We start from the raw sequence: 22,299 nt of genomic DNA, 5'->3' as shown, positions 1-22,299 counted from the left end.
CAGTACCTATAAAAATATTGATTTTGTGTAAAAATATCCGCTTTCCGTCACTTTATTGTGGTTTTTCTAGACTTTTGAAAATTGCTGGAAACTTGTTACATTTGGCTTTTATAATCTATCAAGGATTTTCAATAAGCCACTGGAAACCACCCCTGGAGTTTTAAATTTTAACATTATTTCGACAAGTTATCGTGTACACACACAAAAAAAAAACACAGCATTGTAAAATCAATGTACTCATCACTCCGTTCAGAATCTAAAACAGAATATAAATATTTGTAAGTGTATTCATTTTACAGTTAAAACGGTTTCTATGGTCAATTTTTATCGATGTACTTATTTTATTAAAAGTACTTATAAGTAGGTACCTATATTATTTTTGTTCTAATACTCGCAGAAATATTTAGTTGGAAATTTCTTTGAAATTTACATTTTGATTTTATAAACCAGACTGAATAAAATAAAGGTTATAGATAAAACTAGGGACTCTTTCAATTTTAAGGGATTTAAATAATTTCAGAAAAAATGTAAATTGAAAAATTATTTGAAAAATAGTTTTATAATAAAAGTTTATTGGTATAAATGCAATTTAGAACACTATATCCTGGAACAAAAAAATATTAAATACGTCACCAGAAATAAATTATGGAACGATTGGTCGTTGGAATAATAAATTATATATTTTTGATATTAATTCAATTTTAAAAAATTGACTGAAACCAAGGTGTATTATATCAATACACCTTGACTGAAACAAAAAGTTGTTTTAGACCAAAAAGTATTTATTATATAATTATTATTATTACTCTATATTTTAAACATCCGTATTCCGTGATAATCTCTAGAACAATCATAATAATATATTAATATGCAAAAAATCTATCGTGGAAAACACTGAAAAAATAAGTTTTTTTGTGGTTATCACGATTAAAGATAATATTATCTTTTATCATGCCATCGAGATAGTAATATCAAGTTAATTCTTTTTTTATTCATATCACCACAATTCAAGAGAAATTAATATAATTTATACTTAAAAATACAAATTATAATATTATATTAACACTTAATGTTGTAACAAATGGACAATGTCACGATGGTGTATTAATTTTGTCTTATTTATTAATAATACAGTGTAAATTATACCCACCACTATTGTTGTAGTGTTTAGGAAATTACTGTTTCCCATATTCTAAGTGTTAAGCAACATTGAATTGTCATTTAAATTTTCTTTTAAAAATGGAGATTTCAATGGCTTCAACTGACAGCGTTAAAGTGTTGGTTGTTGGAGATTCGGGTAAATGTTAAAAACATAATTATATATCAATAGATTAATATCAATGTTTCCAAAGTTGTAATCAGTCTGTTGAAAAATACATTTTTCAACGAATTATTATAAATGATTTTTAATTGTGTTGAAACTGTATACAAGATTTTATTACCCTTAAAATGTAATACATGTACACTTATTTAGTTACTTATTCACAAGTATGAAAGAAGTAATTAATGAGAAATATATTTTACTTAACTTTAACTTTTGATGTATTAAGCCAGTCATCATATTTTATAATATGTATTCTATATTAAAAAATTATTTAGGTGTTGGCAAAACTTGTTTAGTGAATCTCATGTGTAAGAATAATGTTGTAAAAAATCCTAAATGGACTGTTGGAGTAACAGTTGAAATAAAACTATACAAATATATGGAAGGAACACCTAGACAACGCAATTGTTTTATAGAAATGTGGGATATTGGAGGAAGTTCTAATCATAAAAATACTAGATATATATTTTACAATGCTATTCATGGTAAGATACTATGATAGGTTTTCTAATATTATTATTTACCTGATAATTTATACATTTTTTTCAACAGGTATTATTTTAGTATATGATTTAACTAACCTTAAATCTAGTGAAAATTTACATAAGTGGTTGGCAGAAATTTTGAATAAGGATAATAACTCAAAATATAAATGTACTGATGGATTTGATATGGAACAATTGGTTGGCTCAAACAGAGTAATAAATAAATTTTATTAAATACAATTAAAATTCATTGCATTAAATTGGTTTTCAGTTTATAATTTTAAATATTAACATTTAGTTAAAGAAATTATTAAATTAATTTGAAGCATGACTGTAGATTAAACCTAATTGTATACCAAATGTTTACAGCCAATATACAAAGATTATTAAATTAGACTAAAATTTTTTTGAATTCATAAATATTCAGTCAATAAATGTGAATATTTTAAGAGGATTTCAATTCATTACAGGGGTATAATTATGGGTGTATAGATCCCCAAGAGCCATATTTTACTAATATTTTACAGTATTTATAATTTAATAGTAACCCTACTACAATATCTTTAATCTCCCCATCCTCCCAAGGAAAATTTCAAATTATTTTATTTTTTAAGTTGGAAATAAAACTGATATGTCTAACCCACAATAAATATTATTATTTGTAAAAAAAAATAGTTATAATAGGCAATTTTTTTTAAAGATTACTTTAAAGCAGTGTGTCCCAACCTCTGGCAACCCACAAATTTACTGCTTGTTGGTCATGGGACCCAACAATCCACATGCACCGAAAAAAATACATAGAGATATCAAATAAAACATAACTTAAACATTTAAAAAAAAAAACTAAGTCATCTATGCTTTATTTTAATTTGTATGGTTATAAATATTTTACTAAAAAAAAATTAATTAAAATATATTTTAATATTCTTAATAATTAAAATTATGTTTATTAGGTACCTATTTTAGTCTGTGGTACCAAGTTGGATATGGCTCCAGAACGTGGTAAGAAGTCACCTTCCACTGTCGCTGCAGAATGCGGTGCTGATGAAATACTAATTGTAAATATTGCAATGTTGTATACATTCTCTCATCAAATATTTAATAAATATCACTGTCTATTGTTTAGAATTGTCATGATTCAAAATCATTTGAACCAAGCAGAGTTGCAACATCAAAGTTTAATAATTTTCTAGATAGAGTAATACAAACAAAATATCCAATCAGTAACTCAAGTCCATTTAGTCAAGGCCTTTACTCAAGACAACATCAATACCAATCATCCAAAACTCCACAGTACCCAGTTACTAGACAAATAATTTATGATGGTTCGCCTACAATTAGTAAAAATACATTTTTCAATAATAAAACAATACATAAAGACTGAATCATTTATAATATACATTTAATACAATTATATGTAATACTTATTTCTAATGAATTGAATTACATGGAAAATTTTTAATATTCTATTACATAATATGTGTTAAATTTAAATGTCAAATTTAGTAAGATTAATTTTTCATACATAGATCATTCAATTTGATTTAAATTGAAAACAATTAATATTGAACACTAAAAAATTATTAAATTATTAAATCTATTGAGTTAAAATAGTAATATAATGAGTTTTTTATTAATTTAAATGGAAACCCTTTTCTAAATCATTCAAATATTTATTTGGTTAGGTACAGAAGAATAAAAATGTTTTTTAATTTATAATTTGACATAAATAGAGACATCCATCACATATTGAATGATTTTAATTCAAGGTGTTAAGGATAAGATAAGGGATCAATATACAAAGGGTTTAATAACTTTATTAGAATTTAATAGTTAAATTTTGGTATAGTTCCAACTTAAAATACAAACAAAGGAACTTATTGAAATACCTTGTTGTTGTATTCATATGGTTTATATCGTTGCATTGCATTTTCTTTTCGTTTTGATGATGATAACAACTTTTTGATTGTTGTCCAATCTTCAAGTATTTCATGTTCCCTAAGGTTGTAGACTATGCATGGTCCAGATACAATAACAGGTTTCCGCTTTGGTTGTACATGCCCATAAGGTCGTCTTCCACGTCCGCGTCCACTACGAGTTAAACTACGACCTAACCAAAGAGAGGCATCTATATCTACTTCATTACGGGCTTCTTCTAATCGCTGAATTTTTTCTTCTAAATCAGCTTTTATGGTATCGTATAAAATTTCTTTATTATTCTGAAACAATAATGAATAGCTTAAATCCAAGAGGTAAATAAATATAGATATCTTTTTTCCACATAATTAGGAAGTTTTGAATTTTTTGAAAAGACAATTATAAATCATGAGGGTTAATTAGATTTTCAAAAAAAATAATTATTATATTACCTCAAAATTCTGTCTAATTGCTTGTTCTTCTGCTTCATACTTATGTTTTAAATTTGTTAATTTGAATTGTCTTAATACAGATGCTACTTCAAGTCGAGACTTCATTTGATCTTGTAATTCTTGTAAAGGTATACGGTATTCTTTAGCTGTACCTAATCTCACTTCAACTAACTTCTCTTCAACTTCTCTTATTCTTTCACTATACAACCTATATAATAAATAAAGAATAGAGTATCAGAACATATAATTGAACAATTATAAATAAAACAGTTAATTATAACAATAAAAAGTTTAGAGAAAGTCATACCCACATACATTGTCTCTGTCTTACGAACATAAAACAGCAAATTTGAATTCAGCAGAATCAATTTTATGCTTTAGTATTAGTCAAATTACCTATTATCAAAACTCAAAGGTAATAATATTATCTATAGAATCTTTTAGGCTTTTATTGATACTTTAATTATTAAGTAAGTTAAAGTTATGTAAAATATTGAAACTTAAAAATACTCATAACTTACTTAAGAATTAAAATATCAATAAAAGCATATGCGATACCTTGGATAATATATTAATCTTTAAGTTTGAGAGAGTAGGAAAATTAATTTCAATATAAAGCTAACATTAAAAAATTAATTATGTAGAACAAACATTTCCTAAGTTTTATGTTTTTAAGATAGAGACAACGTAGCAGGTATAACTCTTAAAGAAAAGTAAAAAGAAAAGAGACCTAAACTAATTTCAAATTAGTGATTAAAAAAGTTCTGTTGTGTAATTGAAAGATTAGAAATAGTTTACTTGTAAAGTTAAAACTTAATTTAAAAAAAAAACTTTTCGATTAAAATTTTACTCTATTTTTTTAAACAATTACATTTTTGTTTTTGCAAACACGTGTATGTAATATGTATATATGTACATACATACTATATACAGTGTTAATTAAAACTGCAATAATAACTAACCTAATACATATTAAAATGATTTTAGTTGAATTTAATGTGTGCAATACAATATGAGTAACATATAAAGGATTTTTTTTTTTTTTAGTTAAGCTTGTTTTAATTATAATTTTCTTACACAATTAACATTAGAGTAAAGAGGGGTATTTTTTTATGGAGAAATCCATTGCTGGACAGGTTGTCATTCTCTTTAACATAAGTTTAATATTACTCAAGATAGATGATAATAATCATTGTTTGAGGATAAAACTGTAAAAGTAGTATAAATTGATTTAAATTTATTTATTTTTACTTCTACTGAAAATACTGATGAGATGGTTAAGAATATTTTCTATTGACATTGGATAGGTTTTGAAGTCATATTTGAGTAGTATACTACGTTATCATCAGTACATTCAGATACTTGTACTTGAGTGTTGTATGTAAAATGGTCTGAATTGTGTAAAACAGGGGTCGCCAATCAGTGGATTTTTCTAGAATATCGGTCGATCTTTATACAAATTAATTTTACCATTATCAATAAATTACAAAATAAATTAATATGATTATTATTATCAAGAAACAAATAAATAATAAATCTTTGGAGCTTAGACTTTTTTATCATCTATTAAATTTATTTCCAAAGACCTAAATTTTCCTGGAGATTGATCACCAGACTTAAAATTTCAAATGTAGCTCACTTTTTTAAAAAGGTTAGAGACCCCAGGTATAAAATAAAGTATAGGGGACAAAACTGTGTCTAAGAACATACTGGCTGATTTAATAAGATGGTAGAGGGCTCAGAGCCAAATTTAAATACAAAATACCTTTCACTTAGATATAATTTAAGTAAGATAGACTTAATTGAAAGCTTGCAAATTATCTAGTAATATTGATATAGAGCAATATTTTTTTTTCAGTAAACAAGAGAATACAAGTCTAAATTTGATTAACTGTAGAATAGTTTTCTCTAAATTTGAATGGTTTCTTAAGAATTAAATTACTGTCTTTAATTATGGGGTATACTTATTTAATATTAATTTTTCAGAATTTGGAGATCAAATGGTCAAAAAGATATGGAGTTATTTGAGGGTTTGTTTTATATAGAAAGTAGGATTATTGAAAACTTTCATTGTATTTGGAAATTTTTTTAGTGGAAAAGTAGAAATTCAATTTTTCACAATATGAAGTATTTTTGAGGGGATATGGAAATGGTAAAGATAAAATTTAGTTGATTCTATAAACTATTATTGAGATAAGTAGATTTGTCTTTAGTTAACCCTCCTGGTAAGTGTTTTCTAGAAGTTTCAGCTTAATTTATGTTATTTATTGCGTAGCTACCACTGTGTTTTTATAAGGAAAAAGCAGCTGATTTATTTAAGTTATAAGTTGTTTTGTTTAGTAGAGATATATGGGTTTTTTACCAGACTTCTCTACCTATCCTTTAAATACTATAAAAAGAGATCTTATGTTTGTGTGGGTATTGAGTTATTTCTTAAAATATGTTAAGAAAGACTTTAAAATAGCTTTTGGAATTAATTTTGTCAGCCTTTACAGTGCCATCAATATATACATTATTTAAACAGAAATTTAGAGTTAATGTTAGTTATAACTTTTTTTTTTTTTTTTTTTGAAAATATATACAATCTGTATTTAACTATACAATAAGTAATATTGATGATTTATATACAAAACTGGACGGCTTGATAGAAGGGAGTGTCCAAACAACACTACTTCAATTTTAGACTTTTAATTGATGATTTTTTTTTTTTTTTTTATGTTTATTGGTTGAGGAGGTCCCTGGGTAAGTTATAACTTATAAGTAAAGGACGGATTTATATGTTTTTACATATCGTTATTGGGTCTATGCAGTCTTATGAGAAAAATATGTGGATGATTCGTTCAATTCTGAGTTAGTAGAAAAAAGTTTTTTTTGCATATTTGAGAATATTTCATAGGTTAGAGAATATTAATTCAATTTAACATATTTTAGAATATTTAGTAAATTGTGAGATAAAATATTTATTTATTTATTATTAATTTTTATATGATAGTATCTACCGGAAAAATTGCTTATGAACATATTTTACATTTTTTTTTTATCATTCTGACAAAAAAACTTATTATTTGATAATTCTATAATAAAATTTAAATAGTATTTCAAGTTTCTTTTTTATTCTTTAGAAAGTAAATATTTGTCATTGCACACACTAAAAAAATATCATTTTTTTTTATACATTTATTATATACCTATACTGGTTTTTTGAGTGTTGTAAAAAAAAAACAATTGTAAAAATGCATATTAAAGCATATATTGGTATTTGTTAATTATTTTTGCATATTTTTAAAATTTTTATGATAATATTTTAAGGTTTTTTAGAGAATATTAGCATCATATTTAAGGTATTTTAAAAGAATATATATCTGGTCTTTACTTATAAGTGATGAATAGAATTTTTTCCAGTTCACTATGTCATTATTAAGCAAAAATTTTGTGAGTTTTTAAAATGGTTCAATATGTAGAATCAGAAACATAGTTTGAAATTGAATTAGAAAAGTTACCTATTTTCATATTAAATCTGTTTGACCCTATATTTGTTAATAAACATTATTTATAATATTTTTTAATCAAATTTAACATTCCTCATTTTTTTAAAAAAATTATGTGTTTTTTAATGTTTAGTATATTATATTTATCTTTATGGATTATTAACTAGAAACTGAAATAATTAATTTTTAATTATTAACAGTATCTAATCATAATTGAACTGTATTTATTTGGTTTTGTCTTTTTTCTATACTTCATTATTAGTGTCTTTTTTTTCTAGTTACCAAGAGTAATATATGTATAAGTTACTAACATTTCTTTTAAGAAATAAAAATGTGTTTCAATATTTTGTATTTGTTCGTCACACTTGTCCTGTAGTTTTTCGTTCACGTCACTGTGCAGATCTGTATAAATTGATAGTAAAATTGTTTTATTAAATTCAAATCTAAATGGTTTATTTTTAAACAAACTTACCTGAACTATTGTCAGTATCAGAGTCTGAATTATTTGACTCTGAAGAACTACTTAATGATGAGATTGATATTTCAGAATATTTTTTCTTATTGCAAGGAATGTCTATAAGTTTTTCAGAACATACAATTTTACGCACTACAATGTTGCTTCCACAATCTTCAGTTACTTTTTGAATTTTACTAATGATGTCTGAATTATCACTACTGAAAAAGGTAAAAAATATGTATTTATTAATAAGTAATAGTTTGATACAAAAATGTATTTATTTAATTTGAAAGTTAAATATGTTTTGATTAAACAATATCTAATTAGATAAATTAGTGTACATTTAAAATAACTTATATAGGTAATATTTGAATATAATGTTAAAAAAATATTGTTGGGAAAATACTATTATTTAAATTACAAATAATGTAATTTGTTTTATCCAGAATATAAAATAAGTAAAAAAAAACACTATTTAAAAAAATGATTTTGGTAACTAAATCATTTCAATTAAAAGCTTCATATGTGCTTTAGGTAAGTATTCAAATAATAATACAATTATACCTTGTAGCTGTAGACATCGTTAGAAATCCAGAATTATTACTTAATTGATGGGTAATACATTGGTCTAGAATATCCAATCAACGCGCATATTTAAACTTAATTTCAATAAAATAGTACATTTTTAAATTAGAAAGTTACGTTTATTAATATAGTCAACTAATTACCCTGAACTGTAAATATTTAAATTAACTAAACTTTATAAAAAAAATTACAATTAAAACCACTGTAATTTTAAAAATATGTAATAACGATTAATGATATAACAAGAAGCAAAATGTAAGTGAAGAAAGCACTGAAAGCTACAGTCCAAACGAAAAATCTAACGAGATACGAGAGCAATAAATTTGTTTACTAACTACCTACTGAACCAAGCAGTGTTACAACTGAAATATCTGAAATAAAATATTTCTGATAACGATTAACAGTGAACGTGAGTTTTGTGTATATCGTATGTAAAATACAGGTATAATATGGGCCGACGGTAAACTACTGTGGTCTGTGATTCAGTCGAATGGCCCTGAACGCGGTATTCGGTTTACGTTTCCGAAACTCAAGTTGGTACGCGGTAAGTCTATATAGGAGGTAAACAAAATCATTTTTCTCATTTTTTACAAAATTGTTATCATAGAGTTACTAACCTAACCACGGCCTTAGACTATACCTAACCTAACCATGACCAACAAAATTATAGTAGAAGCCATAACATTTGCGCATGCGTGACTGCTTATCAATCAGTTTTCCCGGTTAAAATTGAATTTAAGTATTAGCGTATCCACAGATATGTATAATAAACTTAAACATTTATACACGTTTATTATACATATCTGTGAGCGTATCATTAATTCTGAATTTACAAAACATTGTTGTAATATAATATATATATATAATTTTCTTTTAATTTAAATTAATTAATAATTTTAATTACTTTCCAATTTGATGAGGTATATAAAAATATTTAATAATGGGTGTTTTTTATGTCTACAGTTAGTTAATACAATTAACTTTAATTGGGTATATAGTGTTTTTAATTTTAAAAAGTGCAAAATATCTGTATTATAATACAACTAAACATATAGTAATAATTATAAATGAATTATTTACTTTCTTATAAATTGAGTCAAGATCTTTAGATGTTTTCTTTTGTGCAATGAGAAGCAGAGGTTTATAAGTAACAGCAATCCAAATGTCGTCCAATTTCGTTCTGCACACAAATGCTTTTTGATAAGGCATCAAGTAGACGGCTCAATGTATGGAATTTGTTCACTTCAGTGCAAGTATCCTTTTTGTAAGCTCTAATAAATGTAAAGATGCTAAAAATGTAATTTGTGATTTTGAAAATGAATAAAAAATGTATTATTTAATGAGTTTGAACATGATTATGATAAAATAATCCATCTGCCCGGATTAAAAAAGTTTATTATAGATATTGTTAAATACACTGGAGGATTTATTGTTAGAAAATAAAAAATAAAACTAACTTACATGGGTTTTGTGAATCATTTTTAACTGAAAAATACAATATCAATTTATAAATTATTGTTAAAATTAAAAACAAAAGGAAAATTAATTAATATATCATAATATGTTCATATTTGGCAGTGAAACATATAATAAGATTTTACTTCAATGAGTTGCTTAAAATTAAGAGCATAAAAATATATTTAACACTGTACGAAATAAGCATAGATAAACTCAGTGTTCAGCAGTTACAAAAAGAAACAAACAACATAATATATTAATTCAAGATCCTTAAATAACTATCTTAATCGACTTAATCAGTTAATACACTTTATCATTGATTCCTATGTATTGTTAAGGTTAAATCATATTGCCAAAATGCACTCATTTTCAATAGTAGGCAAGAATATAAATACACCAAACTTATTTTATTTAAAAATCAATAATTTCTCTATAATTCCTTTTTACTTATAACTACTCTATAGTGTAGACTTGTAGCTTCTAGTACACTTATATTATTTTTTTATTTTATATTTATGACTATAAAGAGAGCGTATCTTAAGATTTTTACATAATTTTATTAGCTTTATGCAGTTTTACGAGAATGAAAAATGTGGAAAATTTATCCACTACAGAGTTTGTGGGAACGAAATTATTTTGCATATTAAAGCATATTTTGTACATAAGAGAATATTTAGCCTATTTTACATATTTTAATATTCTTCATAAAAAATCTTATAAATTGTTCCTTTCTCAAGTAAAATTTTTTTTTCTTTTTTTAGGAAAAAAAATTTGATTTAAGTATAAAAACAAAAATTAAAATCATTCAATTATCTACTTTTTTGTAATCAAATTGGTAATGATGGCCATTCTGTCACTCTCGGTCTGTGATTTTCACAGATACATAGAATAATTCAATAATTAATATATATATAGGTACTGGTATATATTATATAAATAAATGAATATATCTGTGGTGATTGTACTATAGATATAATTTACCTGTTACCAAAGGAATGTTGCTTACTGGTTATTTATTGTTTTTATTAAACTATTTTAGAAAAAAAATCATATTTTTTTGCATACCTACTTACAAATTTAAAGAATATTTAGAGAATATTTTAGGTTTTTTTTAGAACATATTTTTTTTTGGCATCATATTTTAAGCTTTTAAGAACCTAAGAATCCGCTTTTTATTCAATGAATAATTATGACTAATGTTAAAATATAATAATATTGCATTTATAAATTTATTTTTAAAAATGTTTAAATCTAATGACACTTTTATCTTGTTAATTTAATAGATATCTGCGCCAAAAACTTATGATTGATGAGAAATCACGCGCATGCGCATATCACTGCAGTCATACTATGTTTGTAAAGTCTTATATTGACTTCACAATTTTTTTAAACGACTATCCAATGCATATGATCTAAGGGTAGTTTTATGGAGGTAAACACAGAAACAGAATAAAATATTTTGTATTTTTATGAATTAACATCGTTTTGGTGTGGTTGGTAGGACTTTGTTGTACCTTCACTATTACCAGCGCACATGGTGGTTTAATTTTAAACTATTGACTAATGACTAGATAATATTGATAATATGGTGGCATATTTAAAAAACCACTACAATTTTGAATGGTTTCTATTTATTTGTTAACAAATCTAAAACAAATTATAATAATTATTAAGTAGTAAATTAATGCACTTAATGTATACAAGGTTAGATTAATTTATTTTGCGTAAAAACTAAACACAAACAAAAAAATTCGTTTTTTGCAAAGGTTAGGTCAGCAAAAGCTTTCCATAATCCAAATAGAAGGAAGCTATTATAGAAATGTGAATTGCAATGAAACATTTGTAAATTTTTATCTGCTGACCATCTTTTACCTAAAAATATAATTACCAATTATTTAAGTTTACAGGATGATAATGGCATAATGCTGATATTTAAGTATGTCTAACAATAATCTCTTAGATTTATTCTTTGTTTTAAACCAACTTAACTACAAAAATTTGAATGTAGAAAAAGAGGTAAGAGATTGTTATTAGATAGTTAAATAAATTAGTCAATACCACGATTTAAGACAGTATCTATCTATTAGGTACTATCTTAAATCGTGGTCAGTACTAGCGACTGCAGTATGGGCAAACAAAGTCTAAATAAACTGGAACTTAGTAAGGTTCTTTAAACTCCATTAGAGTGCTGGGTGGTTCTTAATTATTTAACTTAATTATATTTAAAACTAGCTGTACCTACTCCAGGCCCATAGCCACGGGGCGGGGGGGAGAAGGAGGCGTTGCCCCCCTAAAAATATTATTGAGACATTTATGTATCTAATGCCCACCAAAAAAAGTTTACTTTGCCCCACCTGAAAATTTGGTCTGGCTACGGGCCTGACCTACCCGCATATCATAGCCCATGAAAAGAAATGCAAGTCGACTAATTTAACTCAAATTTTCATTTTTTGTTATTAAACAATAAACATAATATGTACCTATTGAGTAAAAAAAATATATTACTAGAATGCTAGGCACCAATCGAAAAATTTATGTTTATTGCCAATTTTTATTTTTTAATAGATTTAATCTATCTATTTTGCATGACAAATAAGATATATTATCATGTTATTTTGAATCCAGGAAAAAAATCCAAGGAAAAAAAAAGCGGGGAAGTGGGTACCTCTCTGTTATACATTAAGTGCCGTATAGATCATTATTAAATATTATAGGAGTGTTAAATTTGAATCCAATGATAGTTATCATTGTATACGAAAAACGATTCTGAACGAAGATGATTTGTCAGCCTAGGACAGCGGTTCTCAAACTGTGGTACGCGTACCACTAGTGGTACGTGGCAAGCTCAAAGGTGGTACGCGAAGAAAATCTCCCTTTATAAAAAATATAAACGTATTAATTATTAATAATAAAAAAAAAAGCAAAAATATGGTCAGGTGGTACCTACGAAAAATTTTCAAGCTGTGTAGGTGGTACGTGAATACAAAAAGGTTGAGAATCGCTGGCCTAGGATATCATTTCGAATGGTTGGTGTAAAAGGTGGTTTATATTTTAATGATTTGAATACACCAGAATTTAAGTTATTTTATAATTATTATAAGCTAAACTTATGGAATATCTCGTCTTGAATTTTCAACTCTTAGCTACTTACACAAAAATTAGCGAAAATTTGCAACTAATTTTGAAATTGAAAAATCATAAAATTTGTTGTATTTATAACTAAGGATTAAAAATACAACACTAAGTTTTCCATAAATTTTCCTTCAAATAGCTATGCAGGAGAAAACTCGAAACATCATAATAGGAAAAATGTTATGTGCGTTTTAATTTTAGATGTTTACGAAGTTTAACGAAATATCGTAACGATAACGATTTATCTTCAAACGAAATTAAATATTTGTTATAATTCAAAAAGGATAAGTTGTAGATACTTGAAAATGTCACCAGTTATTTAGATTGGAATTTTATTTGCATGATTTAATTTTCAAATTATTTCGCTTATTTTAATGCTATTTTTAGGCATTTGAAATATTCGTTTTTGTTTATTTTTTTTTTTTTTTGTAAATATCAATAAAAATTTTTTGGTCGAGTCAAAATACTTGAAAATTTAATACTAAGTTCTTCTTAAGTCATAAGTTATTCATAATATAGTGATTAAAAAATTATTAGAATATATAGGCACAATTTTTTTCATTAGAATTTGAACTAATTAACTAATTCTATTAATTCTATGATTATATTATTTTCCGTTGGTTTTTTTATTTTGGTTATTTTGTCCGTGACTTACAAAAACATGTTGCCGATATTGCGACTATACAATGTACATAGTCTCCGAATTAAGTGATTGATGTGCGCATGCGCAATGCAACTCCTGTAGACCAATTTATTAATTTAGTCAGTTGTGTGATAAAAGATAATAATAGGTGATAACGTTCACGTGTTTTACTCATAGATATATATACAATTACAAAAATACTTTTTAAAAAATAATTTTATATATCTGTGGTTTTAGTGCTTTACTATAGTTAATACTTACTCAATTTAAGATGAATGTTCCTAAAGATTTATCGGAGGCGAGTGAGACGACCACTAACGAAAGCCTCAAGATGTCTAATCCTGCATGGGCTGATGCTATGAGCAAAATCTTAAAGACAAAAAAACCGAAAGGAAAACCATTAGTATTGTCCAAGGCAAAGATCATTTCAGCAACTGACCTAAATAAAATAAAACAAGAAAAAGAGGATGTAGATGACACATTTGAAGTTGTAGATAAAGGTGGTCAGAAAGTTGCAGCACCAGTTAATATTGAAGATATTAAAGATGAAAAACCAGATTTGGAACATTTAGAACCGAAAATACCAAACAGAATTCGAGTAAGTATTGTTTTTTTTAAAGTATTATTTGTACTTTACTTCAACTACTTATGTAAAAGAAAACATACACAGTGTATTTATCTAATATTATTATACAAATTAGTTAATACAACATTTGCACGATTTATTTATTACATTATTCAAAATCATAGGAATTTAGAAAATATTTATCAATAATTATGTTTTCACCCAAAATTTATGGATTTGTGACTTGTATGTTGTGTTAAAAATGTTAAAATACTTAACATCTATGAAACTTATTTATTTTTAAAACCTAAAACATTGGTGTGATATTACTGATTATTTAATTTGCAATAATAAGTCAATTTTTATTAAGATAAAAATGTAATGTTACTAGTGGCATACATAATTACAATTTGCTTAATGCTTATGAGTTATGACTAAATAAAAAATGTATACTTTGTTCTGCATACTTACTTTAAAATTGCACATTTTATAGAATTAAATACTTATTTATCAATCAAATAAAATAATAACCCTTATGGCTTGCATATAATATATCTATAACAATTTAAAAAATACAAGTACAAATTTATGTATACATACATATTATATTTTAATTATTATTCAATATTTATTAAATGTGTATTGGATAGTATTGCAGCATTTCTATTTATTAAAACTATTATAAATATACTATATCAAGTGGCTTCAGTAAAAGACTATTATATAAACCAATATATACATCATTCAGCTCAGAATCTAAAAGCCTCTATAGCAGATATAACACACTTGTCAACTGTTCTATGCTACTTTCTGTAATAAATAGTTTGTAATTATAATAATTTAAATTGTTATTCATTATAAATTATTATTATAAAGAATAATGTCTTTATGATTTTCATTTTATAGATAAGAGAACAAGTATTAATGGGAAGACAAAAACCTTCAGTTAGTGATAGAGTTAAAGAAAAAAATTTATCAAAAATTGCTACAAAGTAAGTAATTTTCAATTTATATGTATATTATGTTTTTTTGTTTTAGATTCTAAGTTGAGAGTGTATTGATTTTCATCACTTTTTTGTACCGTAAAAATGAAAAGTGCTTTAATTTTCAACTTTAAGAGTGATTTCTGGTAGAAAATTAGATCTAATTGGTATTTTGAGGGTCAAAAATAACATATTCTAAAACTTTTTAAAATAACTTAAAAAAAAAAAATTAAGAAAATAGGAATTGTTACTAATTTGTAGAGTAATATTCAATAAAATCAATTTTGTTGTTTTGGTGTAACTCAAACACAAATGACTATAATAGTAACCTAATTTTTAATCAAATATTTATATTTAAATACAAAATTTAAAAAAAAGATTATTTAATGAACTAAATACAACACAATTTTCTAAAAAATTTGATTCTTTTTGAGGTAACAGACATTTTAAATTTCAGTTTTTTTTTTAATTATTCAAGTATAAATTTTGCTTCCAGGTTAGCTTTAAAACTTGAAAAATTAAATACTAGATTATTTGTATGTTTTTCTACTTATTATAAAGGAAAAATTTCCCAGAAAATTAATTAATTTTTTATGAGTGTTTGAATTTTAAATTTTTATACTGGTATGTATCAATTTATCATTATATTCAAATTTTGCACACACATAGTAACTTCTCAATGATGATGAGAAAAATAATAAAAATACTTAACACCTGTACAGCAGTTCTTACCTATTTTTTCCTTTTTAAAAATTTAATCTATAATATTAAATATTTCATTTTTGTAGGGGTGTTGTACAATTATTCAATTTAGTTAAGCAGCAACAAAGAACTGTAGAGAAGAAATTGAAAAATGTAGGACCATCTATTTTAAAACAAGATAAAGTATTAGAATCTCTAGATAAAAAATCATTTATTGATTCTATCGATCATAGAAAAGTAAGTATATTCATCTTTTTATTATTAATTAATGTTTAATTACTAAAAAATGCTGTGCTAAAATGTTAAAAATTTTTTTTTTAGGAAAATCATGAAAGTGGTTGGGATGTTCTTCGAGATGATTTTATGGGTGGAACAAAGATTAAAGATTGGGATAAACAGATTGAAAATGATAGTGAAAATGATGGAATTAATATTTAAATTAATATAAATTATTTAGAAGTGACAAAGAATGAACTTTTCTTATAATTTTTATTATAAATGAATTTATTTTAGTAACTTGTAGTTACTTTTTTTTTTAATTGTATTTGTGATAACTATGAAATAAGATTTAGACGCATTTAAAATGGTTTACATAAACAGTTAATATTACAAAAATATTATAATTTAGTTTCTATGGAAAAAATTGTATATTATTTTTGAGTATCATAAGTTATAATAAATCTATTTCTTTTATAATATAAGTAAATTCTGAACATTTAATTTTTAGTTAAATATATTAATGAAAAATGAATTCATTGAATATCTTAACTAATGAATCAATTGTTTTTCAATTTCCGACAATTTTTGAATACAGCTATGCTCAAATGCATTCTAAACGTCAGAAGCAATGTGGACAATCTTTTTCAAAGAATAAGGTATTTATCAATAATGGTGATACATTTAATGGAAAATATATTATAGAATACTTTAAAAAAACTACCAATATTAATAAAACAACTGATATAAATGGTAATTTTATTAATACTACACTAATAAGTAAGGCAGAAAACAACTTTTATAATACTGAATTACATAAAATAATAAATGAAACACAAGACTTATCACTATTAACTGAAAATATTAATATTATGAGTAGTATTGGACTTCTCACAAAAAAACAGTATCAAGAATTCATAGATCAACCTTCAAATACTATGAAAATAAGTTATTTAAGGAATGAATTTAATAAACATGGTATATTTTTCAAACCTCATTTAATGCCTTTACAAAAACCAACAACCAAATTTAAAAAAATTATACAAGACGATACAAATTTAAAAATAATTACAAGTTTATTAAATGAACAAAGTAGTACAAGTCATGAACATTTAAAAAATTGTGATGTGATAAAAACAAATAAAGTTTTAACCAAGTTATTGCAGTGCAGTGTTACTTTATTTGATATTACAAATGATTCAGCAATAGAATTAGAACAAGCTAGATTATCTTTTAACTATATATATAATGAATTAATCAATTATAGTGATGAAGAAATAATTAAATCCAAAGAAAAGGGAATTATTAGAAAATTCATATTAATATCAACTTCAATGACTTGGGTTAAAGAAACTTGTAATGATCAAATGTGTAGTGAGAATGAAGAGGTAAATATTAGTTTTACACAAAAAAGTATTTTAGAGCGATTACCAATAGCTAAATATCAAAACATTTTTGAATTTGAGAAATTACTTTTAAAATCTAATTCATCAAAAATCAAAGATATTTTTAAGACATATATAATTGGTACTGGCATCATTTATGGTCATGAAGAAAATGCTTTTCGTTATGTATTCACTAATGCTTGGCACAATCCTAAGGAGATGTATATTACTATGTTGAATCGAACAGTACCTGTGTTTCATGTAGATGAATTAGCCAAATTAGTTTTTACTATTTCAAAGTATGATTCTATTCAAAATAATTATGTACTAGCAGCAGAGCAAGAATCATATGGTTTTAACAATATTATAAAATCGGTACGCGATGAACTTAGTAGTGCACAATTAGTTTTACAGGAAGACCATTTAATCATAAACCAATATAAATTTAACAGCTTTACATGGGATATAATATGTAGCGACCTAAATATAGATACTATGTTGGACATTATTGTACCTGATTATCAAATACCACAAACATCAATAATATCAAATATGAAAGAATTAATACGTGAATTTATTGAAGCAAATAATTTATACTCATTAAAAATAATAGTTAGTGGACAGCCAACACACGTGTCATCCAACATTGCAGAACGTTTAGCTAAATATTATAAGGTACAACTGATTGAAATTACTAATTTAACAAATAATTATTTTGCCTTATTGAAAAATGATCTAACTGAATTAGAGTTAAAAATGAATGATTTATGTATAAAACAAACCAATATCAAACACACATTAGCAACATTAATTGCTCAATTTGATGAATGGTTAGAACAGATTGATGAACAATGGAGTATAGATAATTATTCTTTAAATGAACAAAATAACAATGAAATGATGAATGATACTAATAAAAATCTTGAAATTGAAAACAATAACACATACCTATCAAATCATGAAATTTTCATAGACCAATCTGAAAATAGTTTAAATCTCAATGATTTAAGATACGATAATTATTTTAAAAAACATGAAAATTATAGATTATTCACAAAAAATAAAATAGATCTACTTGAAAATGATAGAGAAATTAGTGATATTAAATTTTTGATATTAAATTTGAATGCAAAATATGATGATTACAAAAACAATTTCAATAAAAATAAAGGACAGTTAGACAATTATTACTTGTTGCCATTAATTAAAGAGTCACTATCTTCATTCTCTTGTCGTAATCAAGGATATATACTCAACATTTTCCCTTTACATGTGGAGCAAATAGAATTTATATTTAATAAAGATATTAGTGATATTACCTACCCAAATACTATAATTTTATTATCATATAATGATGTAATAACAAACATTCAAAAATGTTGTGAAGACACTTGTTCAACTATAATAAATGAAAATAGTACAGTATGTTTAAATTACAATAATTTAGAACAAAACATTGAAATTATTTCAAATAGTTTTGATTCTCAAAGTTCAGATATTTATGATGAACAAGAAGTCAATATCAACAACTCCATGATCAAGACAAACATGCATGATAAAAATATAACGGAAAGTACTTATGCAAACAACAACCAAAACTATGAATCAATAATAATAAATGATCTAGACAATTATTGTACCAATAAAGGTATTATTATACATAGATTAAATGTACCATTAGAATTGGCTGATAAAACAATACCTCATAATTTACAATACAAGTTTTATACAGATACCATAATATCGTTGATTGGCCATAATTCATTTAGAGATATTCAATATGAGAATGTTATGAATGAAACTAATGAAAGTCAAATAACACCAAAAAATAAATCAAGTAGTATAATAAAGATAAATAGAAAGTTACAAGTATCATCAAATAAGTTAAATATAATGAAAGAACAATGGAAAAAAGATATTGACAAAAATTTGAAATGGGAGAAGAAACAAGAATATAGAAATTTAGTAAAGATTCACAATTTTTTAAACACAAATATTTTGCCAAAAATTTTGAAAGAAGTTTCCCTAGGTGGTAATAAAAACTCACAGTTCCCAGAAAAAGTATTGAATAAAACCAAATTATGTAATACACAAATGGATGAGACTTTAGCGTGTGAATAAATAACTCATAATAATTAAATTACTAAATCAACTTAAATAATAAAATGAATATGAATAGTAAAAATTAATTCATAAAAGTCATAATGATACAAATTATGATTTATTTAGATATTTAGAAATATGCATTTGTTTAATTACTAATACATGAACTATGAACATACAATATACAGTATATTAATTGCATACTATTGTTGATAATATAAATTTAACTAATAAAATAATTTTATCAATAACTATTAAAATATTTTCTTAGTTTTACATTTATAAAATCAAAGGACTCTGTTCATGGCCCTAAATATCAAAATCAAAATTTTATTTTTACTATAAAAAATATAAGTATTTGTTATTATTATAATAATTTATAATTATAGTTTATCTATATTAATATATTAATATAATATGTATTATTTATTTTCTTCATATTTGAATAATAAATTCATAACTGAATTTTAAAATTTAAACTATTTTAATAGAAACTAAGTCATATATGAAGGAAATAATCAATAGAACCATATAAAAAATATTTTAAGTTACCTTGAGGAGGGAGATAGATGAGGCCACTGGCCACATCACGTCATTCAATAATTCAATTTATATTGATGGTAGTTTTTGTTTCCAATAGTTAGTTATAGCTGATAGTGTTGCTCTCTAAAGTACCACATGACTTAACTCATTACTTAGAAGCCAGTCACTCGGTGTTATTCTTATATGAAATAGAGAATAGTTGTTAACTTTTTAATGTTTTAATAATTTAAAATTGAAATAGATATATATACATAAGAACCTTGGTTATGGTGCTCCTTTTTCCAAAAATTTGTATTCACCAAAGGTAAAGAAATAGACGAGTAAGCAATATATAATATATCACACATGGGTTAAGATCGATAAATAATACTTAATTAAATCCTATGTAGATTAAATTATAAATAGAATTATAAAAGATTAATTACTTCATATTTTAAACCCTGATATAACTTTATAACAAGAAAATGTATGTGTTTAATTTCGAGTTCCCTTACCTTCCACTCTCTTCACTGCACAATTTGTCGTCCTTTTTTGTACCTCTAATTATAGTCACATAGTCACAATCGCCCATCGACCATTTAATGCGTTTGGCAAATGAATTATCCCCTATCTGTATGTCTAGCCCAAAACATCAACAATGTTAATCCAAATTATATTATGTTCTGTGTATTATTTTGTAAACAATTAGACGTTAACTATATTGTAAAAATAATAATATTATGTAAATTTTTTTTGTAAATCTACCTTTGTAATTGCCCTAATGGGCGTTAATTAATAATAAATAAATATAATATACTAGCTGACCCCGTGCACTTCGTTGCCCGTTAAAAATGCAAATTCTATATATATAGATTCGAATTTTGATTAATTTGTTATTTACTATTCGGTTTAACGGTGTTCAAAACTTAGACATTTTCATTGACTGTTTTGATTCTCAAAAATCTTGTGAAAGCACCACTTTAATATGCGAATTTTGTAAAATGCTTTCTTATTACACACTAAATTTGTGATACGATTTTACGAATGTACCGTGTAAATTGTAAGCATCGATCGATCTATCATTGTTCAGGCTCTACGTTTATCAGCCAGTGAGTTACAGTTACTCTAGTCATAATATTATAGTCATTCTGCTTACCGTTGCCGTGAGACTCTCTTATGAGTTATGATTATGAGAGCAGTATATTATCATGTAGGCAATCCACACATGGTAGATTGCGGACCCCGCGAGATGTGTTTAAGAATTTTATAATTTCTAACACTTAAGTTTCAAAGTCATGTCATTTTTTTTTTTTACTACAGTGGGTTAAATACAATAATGTGTCATCTCGTGGTTTTTGTATTGTTGCCTGTTGGTAAAACTTAGTATAACTTGTTATGTTAGTCTATTGCTGTAAAAAAATGTATATTAAATTATATATTATAATCAAGCTGTCCCGACACGGCGTTGCCCGCGTATTAGTTGGTTTTTTTTGCATTTTCGTAGGCCATGTATTAGTGTTATTATGTGAGAAAATTTAATAAAACATATAAATATGGTTTATCACGGAGATATGAAAATTTTATATTAAAATTGCATTTAAATACCTATGTACTATGTGATACACCATACTATATTGTGTATTATCCCAGCACTATTTTCAAAATAATTAATATAAGAATGATCTATGTTTATAATGTTACTAACTAATATTTATCTTGCTCGTTAAATATACCAACTCTATATGACTCAAACTTTGTTCAATTCATTATTTAATATTCGGTGGATTATGTTCTAGATTTATCTTAAGTTTTCTGTTGCCCGTAATAAAAATTCTGATTCGCTGAACTGTTGAAGTATATTATTATCATTTATCAGGTAGGC

General features: G+C 24.8%; 4 protein-coding genes and 1 long non-coding RNA gene across 7 annotated transcripts; 3 read left to right on the top strand and 2 right to left on the bottom strand.

The window, feature by feature from the left end:
• Positions 1-991: 991 nt before the first annotated feature.
• LOC114120241 (rab-like protein 3) lies at positions 992-3,223 on the top strand. Its single transcript, XM_027982097.2, has 5 exons — positions 992-1,297; positions 1,600-1,809; positions 1,877-2,022; positions 2,763-2,867; positions 2,936-3,223. The coding sequence occupies exons 1-5, from the start codon at positions 1,240-1,242 to the stop codon at positions 3,191-3,193; spliced, it is 777 nt and encodes a 258-aa protein (XP_027837898.1). The 5' UTR covers positions 992-1,239; the 3' UTR covers positions 3,194-3,223.
• A 383-nt stretch (positions 3,224-3,606) lies between these two features.
• On the bottom strand, positions 3,607-9,079 carry LOC114120240 (breast cancer metastasis-suppressor 1-like protein). Of its 2 annotated transcripts, none has more exons than XM_050197012.1 (5): positions 8,688-9,079; positions 8,139-8,338; positions 7,978-8,068; positions 4,179-4,386; positions 3,607-4,028 (listed from the first exon to the last, which is right to left on the bottom strand). In XM_050197012.1, the coding sequence occupies exons 1-5, from the start codon at positions 8,702-8,704 to the stop codon at positions 3,687-3,689; spliced, it is 858 nt and encodes a 285-aa protein (XP_050052969.1). In that variant the 5' UTR covers positions 8,705-9,079; the 3' UTR covers positions 3,607-3,686. The 2 variants fall into 2 exon arrangements, with proteins under 2 accessions (XP_050052969.1, XP_027837897.1); XM_027982096.2 differs by having other exon boundaries at positions 8,139-8,341; positions 8,688-9,077.
• A 431-nt stretch (positions 9,080-9,510) lies between these two features.
• LOC126548934 (uncharacterized) lies at positions 9,511-12,634 on the bottom strand. Its single transcript, XR_007603058.1, has 3 exons — positions 11,240-12,634; positions 10,170-10,193; positions 9,511-9,997 (listed from the first exon to the last, which is right to left on the bottom strand). It is a non-coding gene; the product is annotated as an uncharacterized LOC126548934 (long non-coding RNA).
• A 1,457-nt stretch (positions 12,635-14,091) lies between these two features.
• LOC114120232 (RRP15-like protein) lies at positions 14,092-16,766 on the top strand. Its single transcript, XM_027982079.2, has 4 exons — positions 14,092-14,539; positions 15,413-15,498; positions 16,278-16,428; positions 16,513-16,766. The coding sequence occupies exons 1-4, from the start codon at positions 14,213-14,215 to the stop codon at positions 16,627-16,629; spliced, it is 681 nt and encodes a 226-aa protein (XP_027837880.1). The 5' UTR covers positions 14,092-14,212; the 3' UTR covers positions 16,630-16,766.
• Positions 16,767-16,975: 209 nt separating this feature from the next.
• Positions 16,976-20,093, top strand: LOC126548877 (adenylate kinase 7-like). Of its 2 annotated transcripts, none has more exons than XM_050196908.1 (2): positions 16,976-17,066; positions 17,288-20,093. In XM_050196908.1, the coding sequence occupies exons 1-2, from the start codon at positions 17,008-17,010 to the stop codon at positions 19,911-19,913; spliced, it is 2,685 nt and encodes an 894-aa protein (XP_050052865.1). In that variant the 5' UTR covers positions 16,976-17,007; the 3' UTR covers positions 19,914-20,093. The 2 variants fall into 2 exon arrangements, with proteins under 2 accessions (XP_050052865.1, XP_050052870.1); XM_050196913.1 differs by having other exon boundaries at positions 16,980-17,066; positions 17,675-20,093.
• Positions 20,094-22,299: the final 2,206 nt, after the last annotated feature.

This window comes from Aphis gossypii, chromosome 1 (assembly GCF_020184175.1).
Source record: "Aphis gossypii isolate Hap1 chromosome 1, ASM2018417v2, whole genome shotgun sequence".
NCBI classification, from domain to species: domain Eukaryota; kingdom Metazoa; phylum Arthropoda; class Insecta; order Hemiptera; family Aphididae; genus Aphis; species Aphis gossypii.
The sequence above is the reverse complement of the archived record's forward strand: the minus strand, read 5'-3'. Positions and strand labels throughout refer to the sequence as shown.

Bases quoted from the DNA above. Each gene is read 5' to 3' on its own strand.
- LOC114120240 (XM_027982096.2), bottom strand. The intron at 4,387-7,977 runs GTTAGTAACTTA...TTTATTATATAG, and splicing joins TTTTATTTCTTAAAAGAAAT to GTTGTATAGTGAAAGAATAA. The intron at 4,029-4,178 runs GTAATATAATAA...TTATTGTTTCAG, and splicing joins CAATTAGACAGAATTTTGAG to AATAATAAAGAAATTTTATA.
- LOC126548877 (XM_050196908.1), top strand. From the start codon at position 17,008: ATGCTCAAATGCATTCTAAACGTCAGAAGCAATGTGGACAATCTTTTT. The intron at 17,067-17,287 runs GTATTTATCAAT...TATTATGAGTAG, and splicing joins AATCTTTTTCAAAGAATAAG to TATTGGACTTCTCACAAAAA.
- LOC114120241 (XM_027982097.2), top strand. From the start codon at position 1,240: ATGGAGATTTCAATGGCTTCAACTGACAGCGTTAAAGTGTTGGTTGTT. The intron at 1,810-1,876 runs GTAAGATACTAT...TTTTTTCAACAG, and splicing joins ATTTTACAATGCTATTCATG to GTATTATTTTAGTATATGAT. The intron at 2,023-2,762 runs GTAATAAATAAA...TATGTTTATTAG, and splicing joins AATTGGTTGGCTCAAACAGA to GTACCTATTTTAGTCTGTGG.
- LOC114120232 (XM_027982079.2), top strand. From the start codon at position 14,213: ATGAATGTTCCTAAAGATTTATCGGAGGCGAGTGAGACGACCACTAAC. The intron at 14,540-15,412 runs GTAAGTATTGTT...TTCATTTTATAG, and splicing joins AAATACCAAACAGAATTCGA to ATAAGAGAACAAGTATTAAT. The intron at 15,499-16,277 runs GTAAGTAATTTT...TCATTTTTGTAG, and splicing joins TTATCAAAAATTGCTACAAA to GGGTGTTGTACAATTATTCA.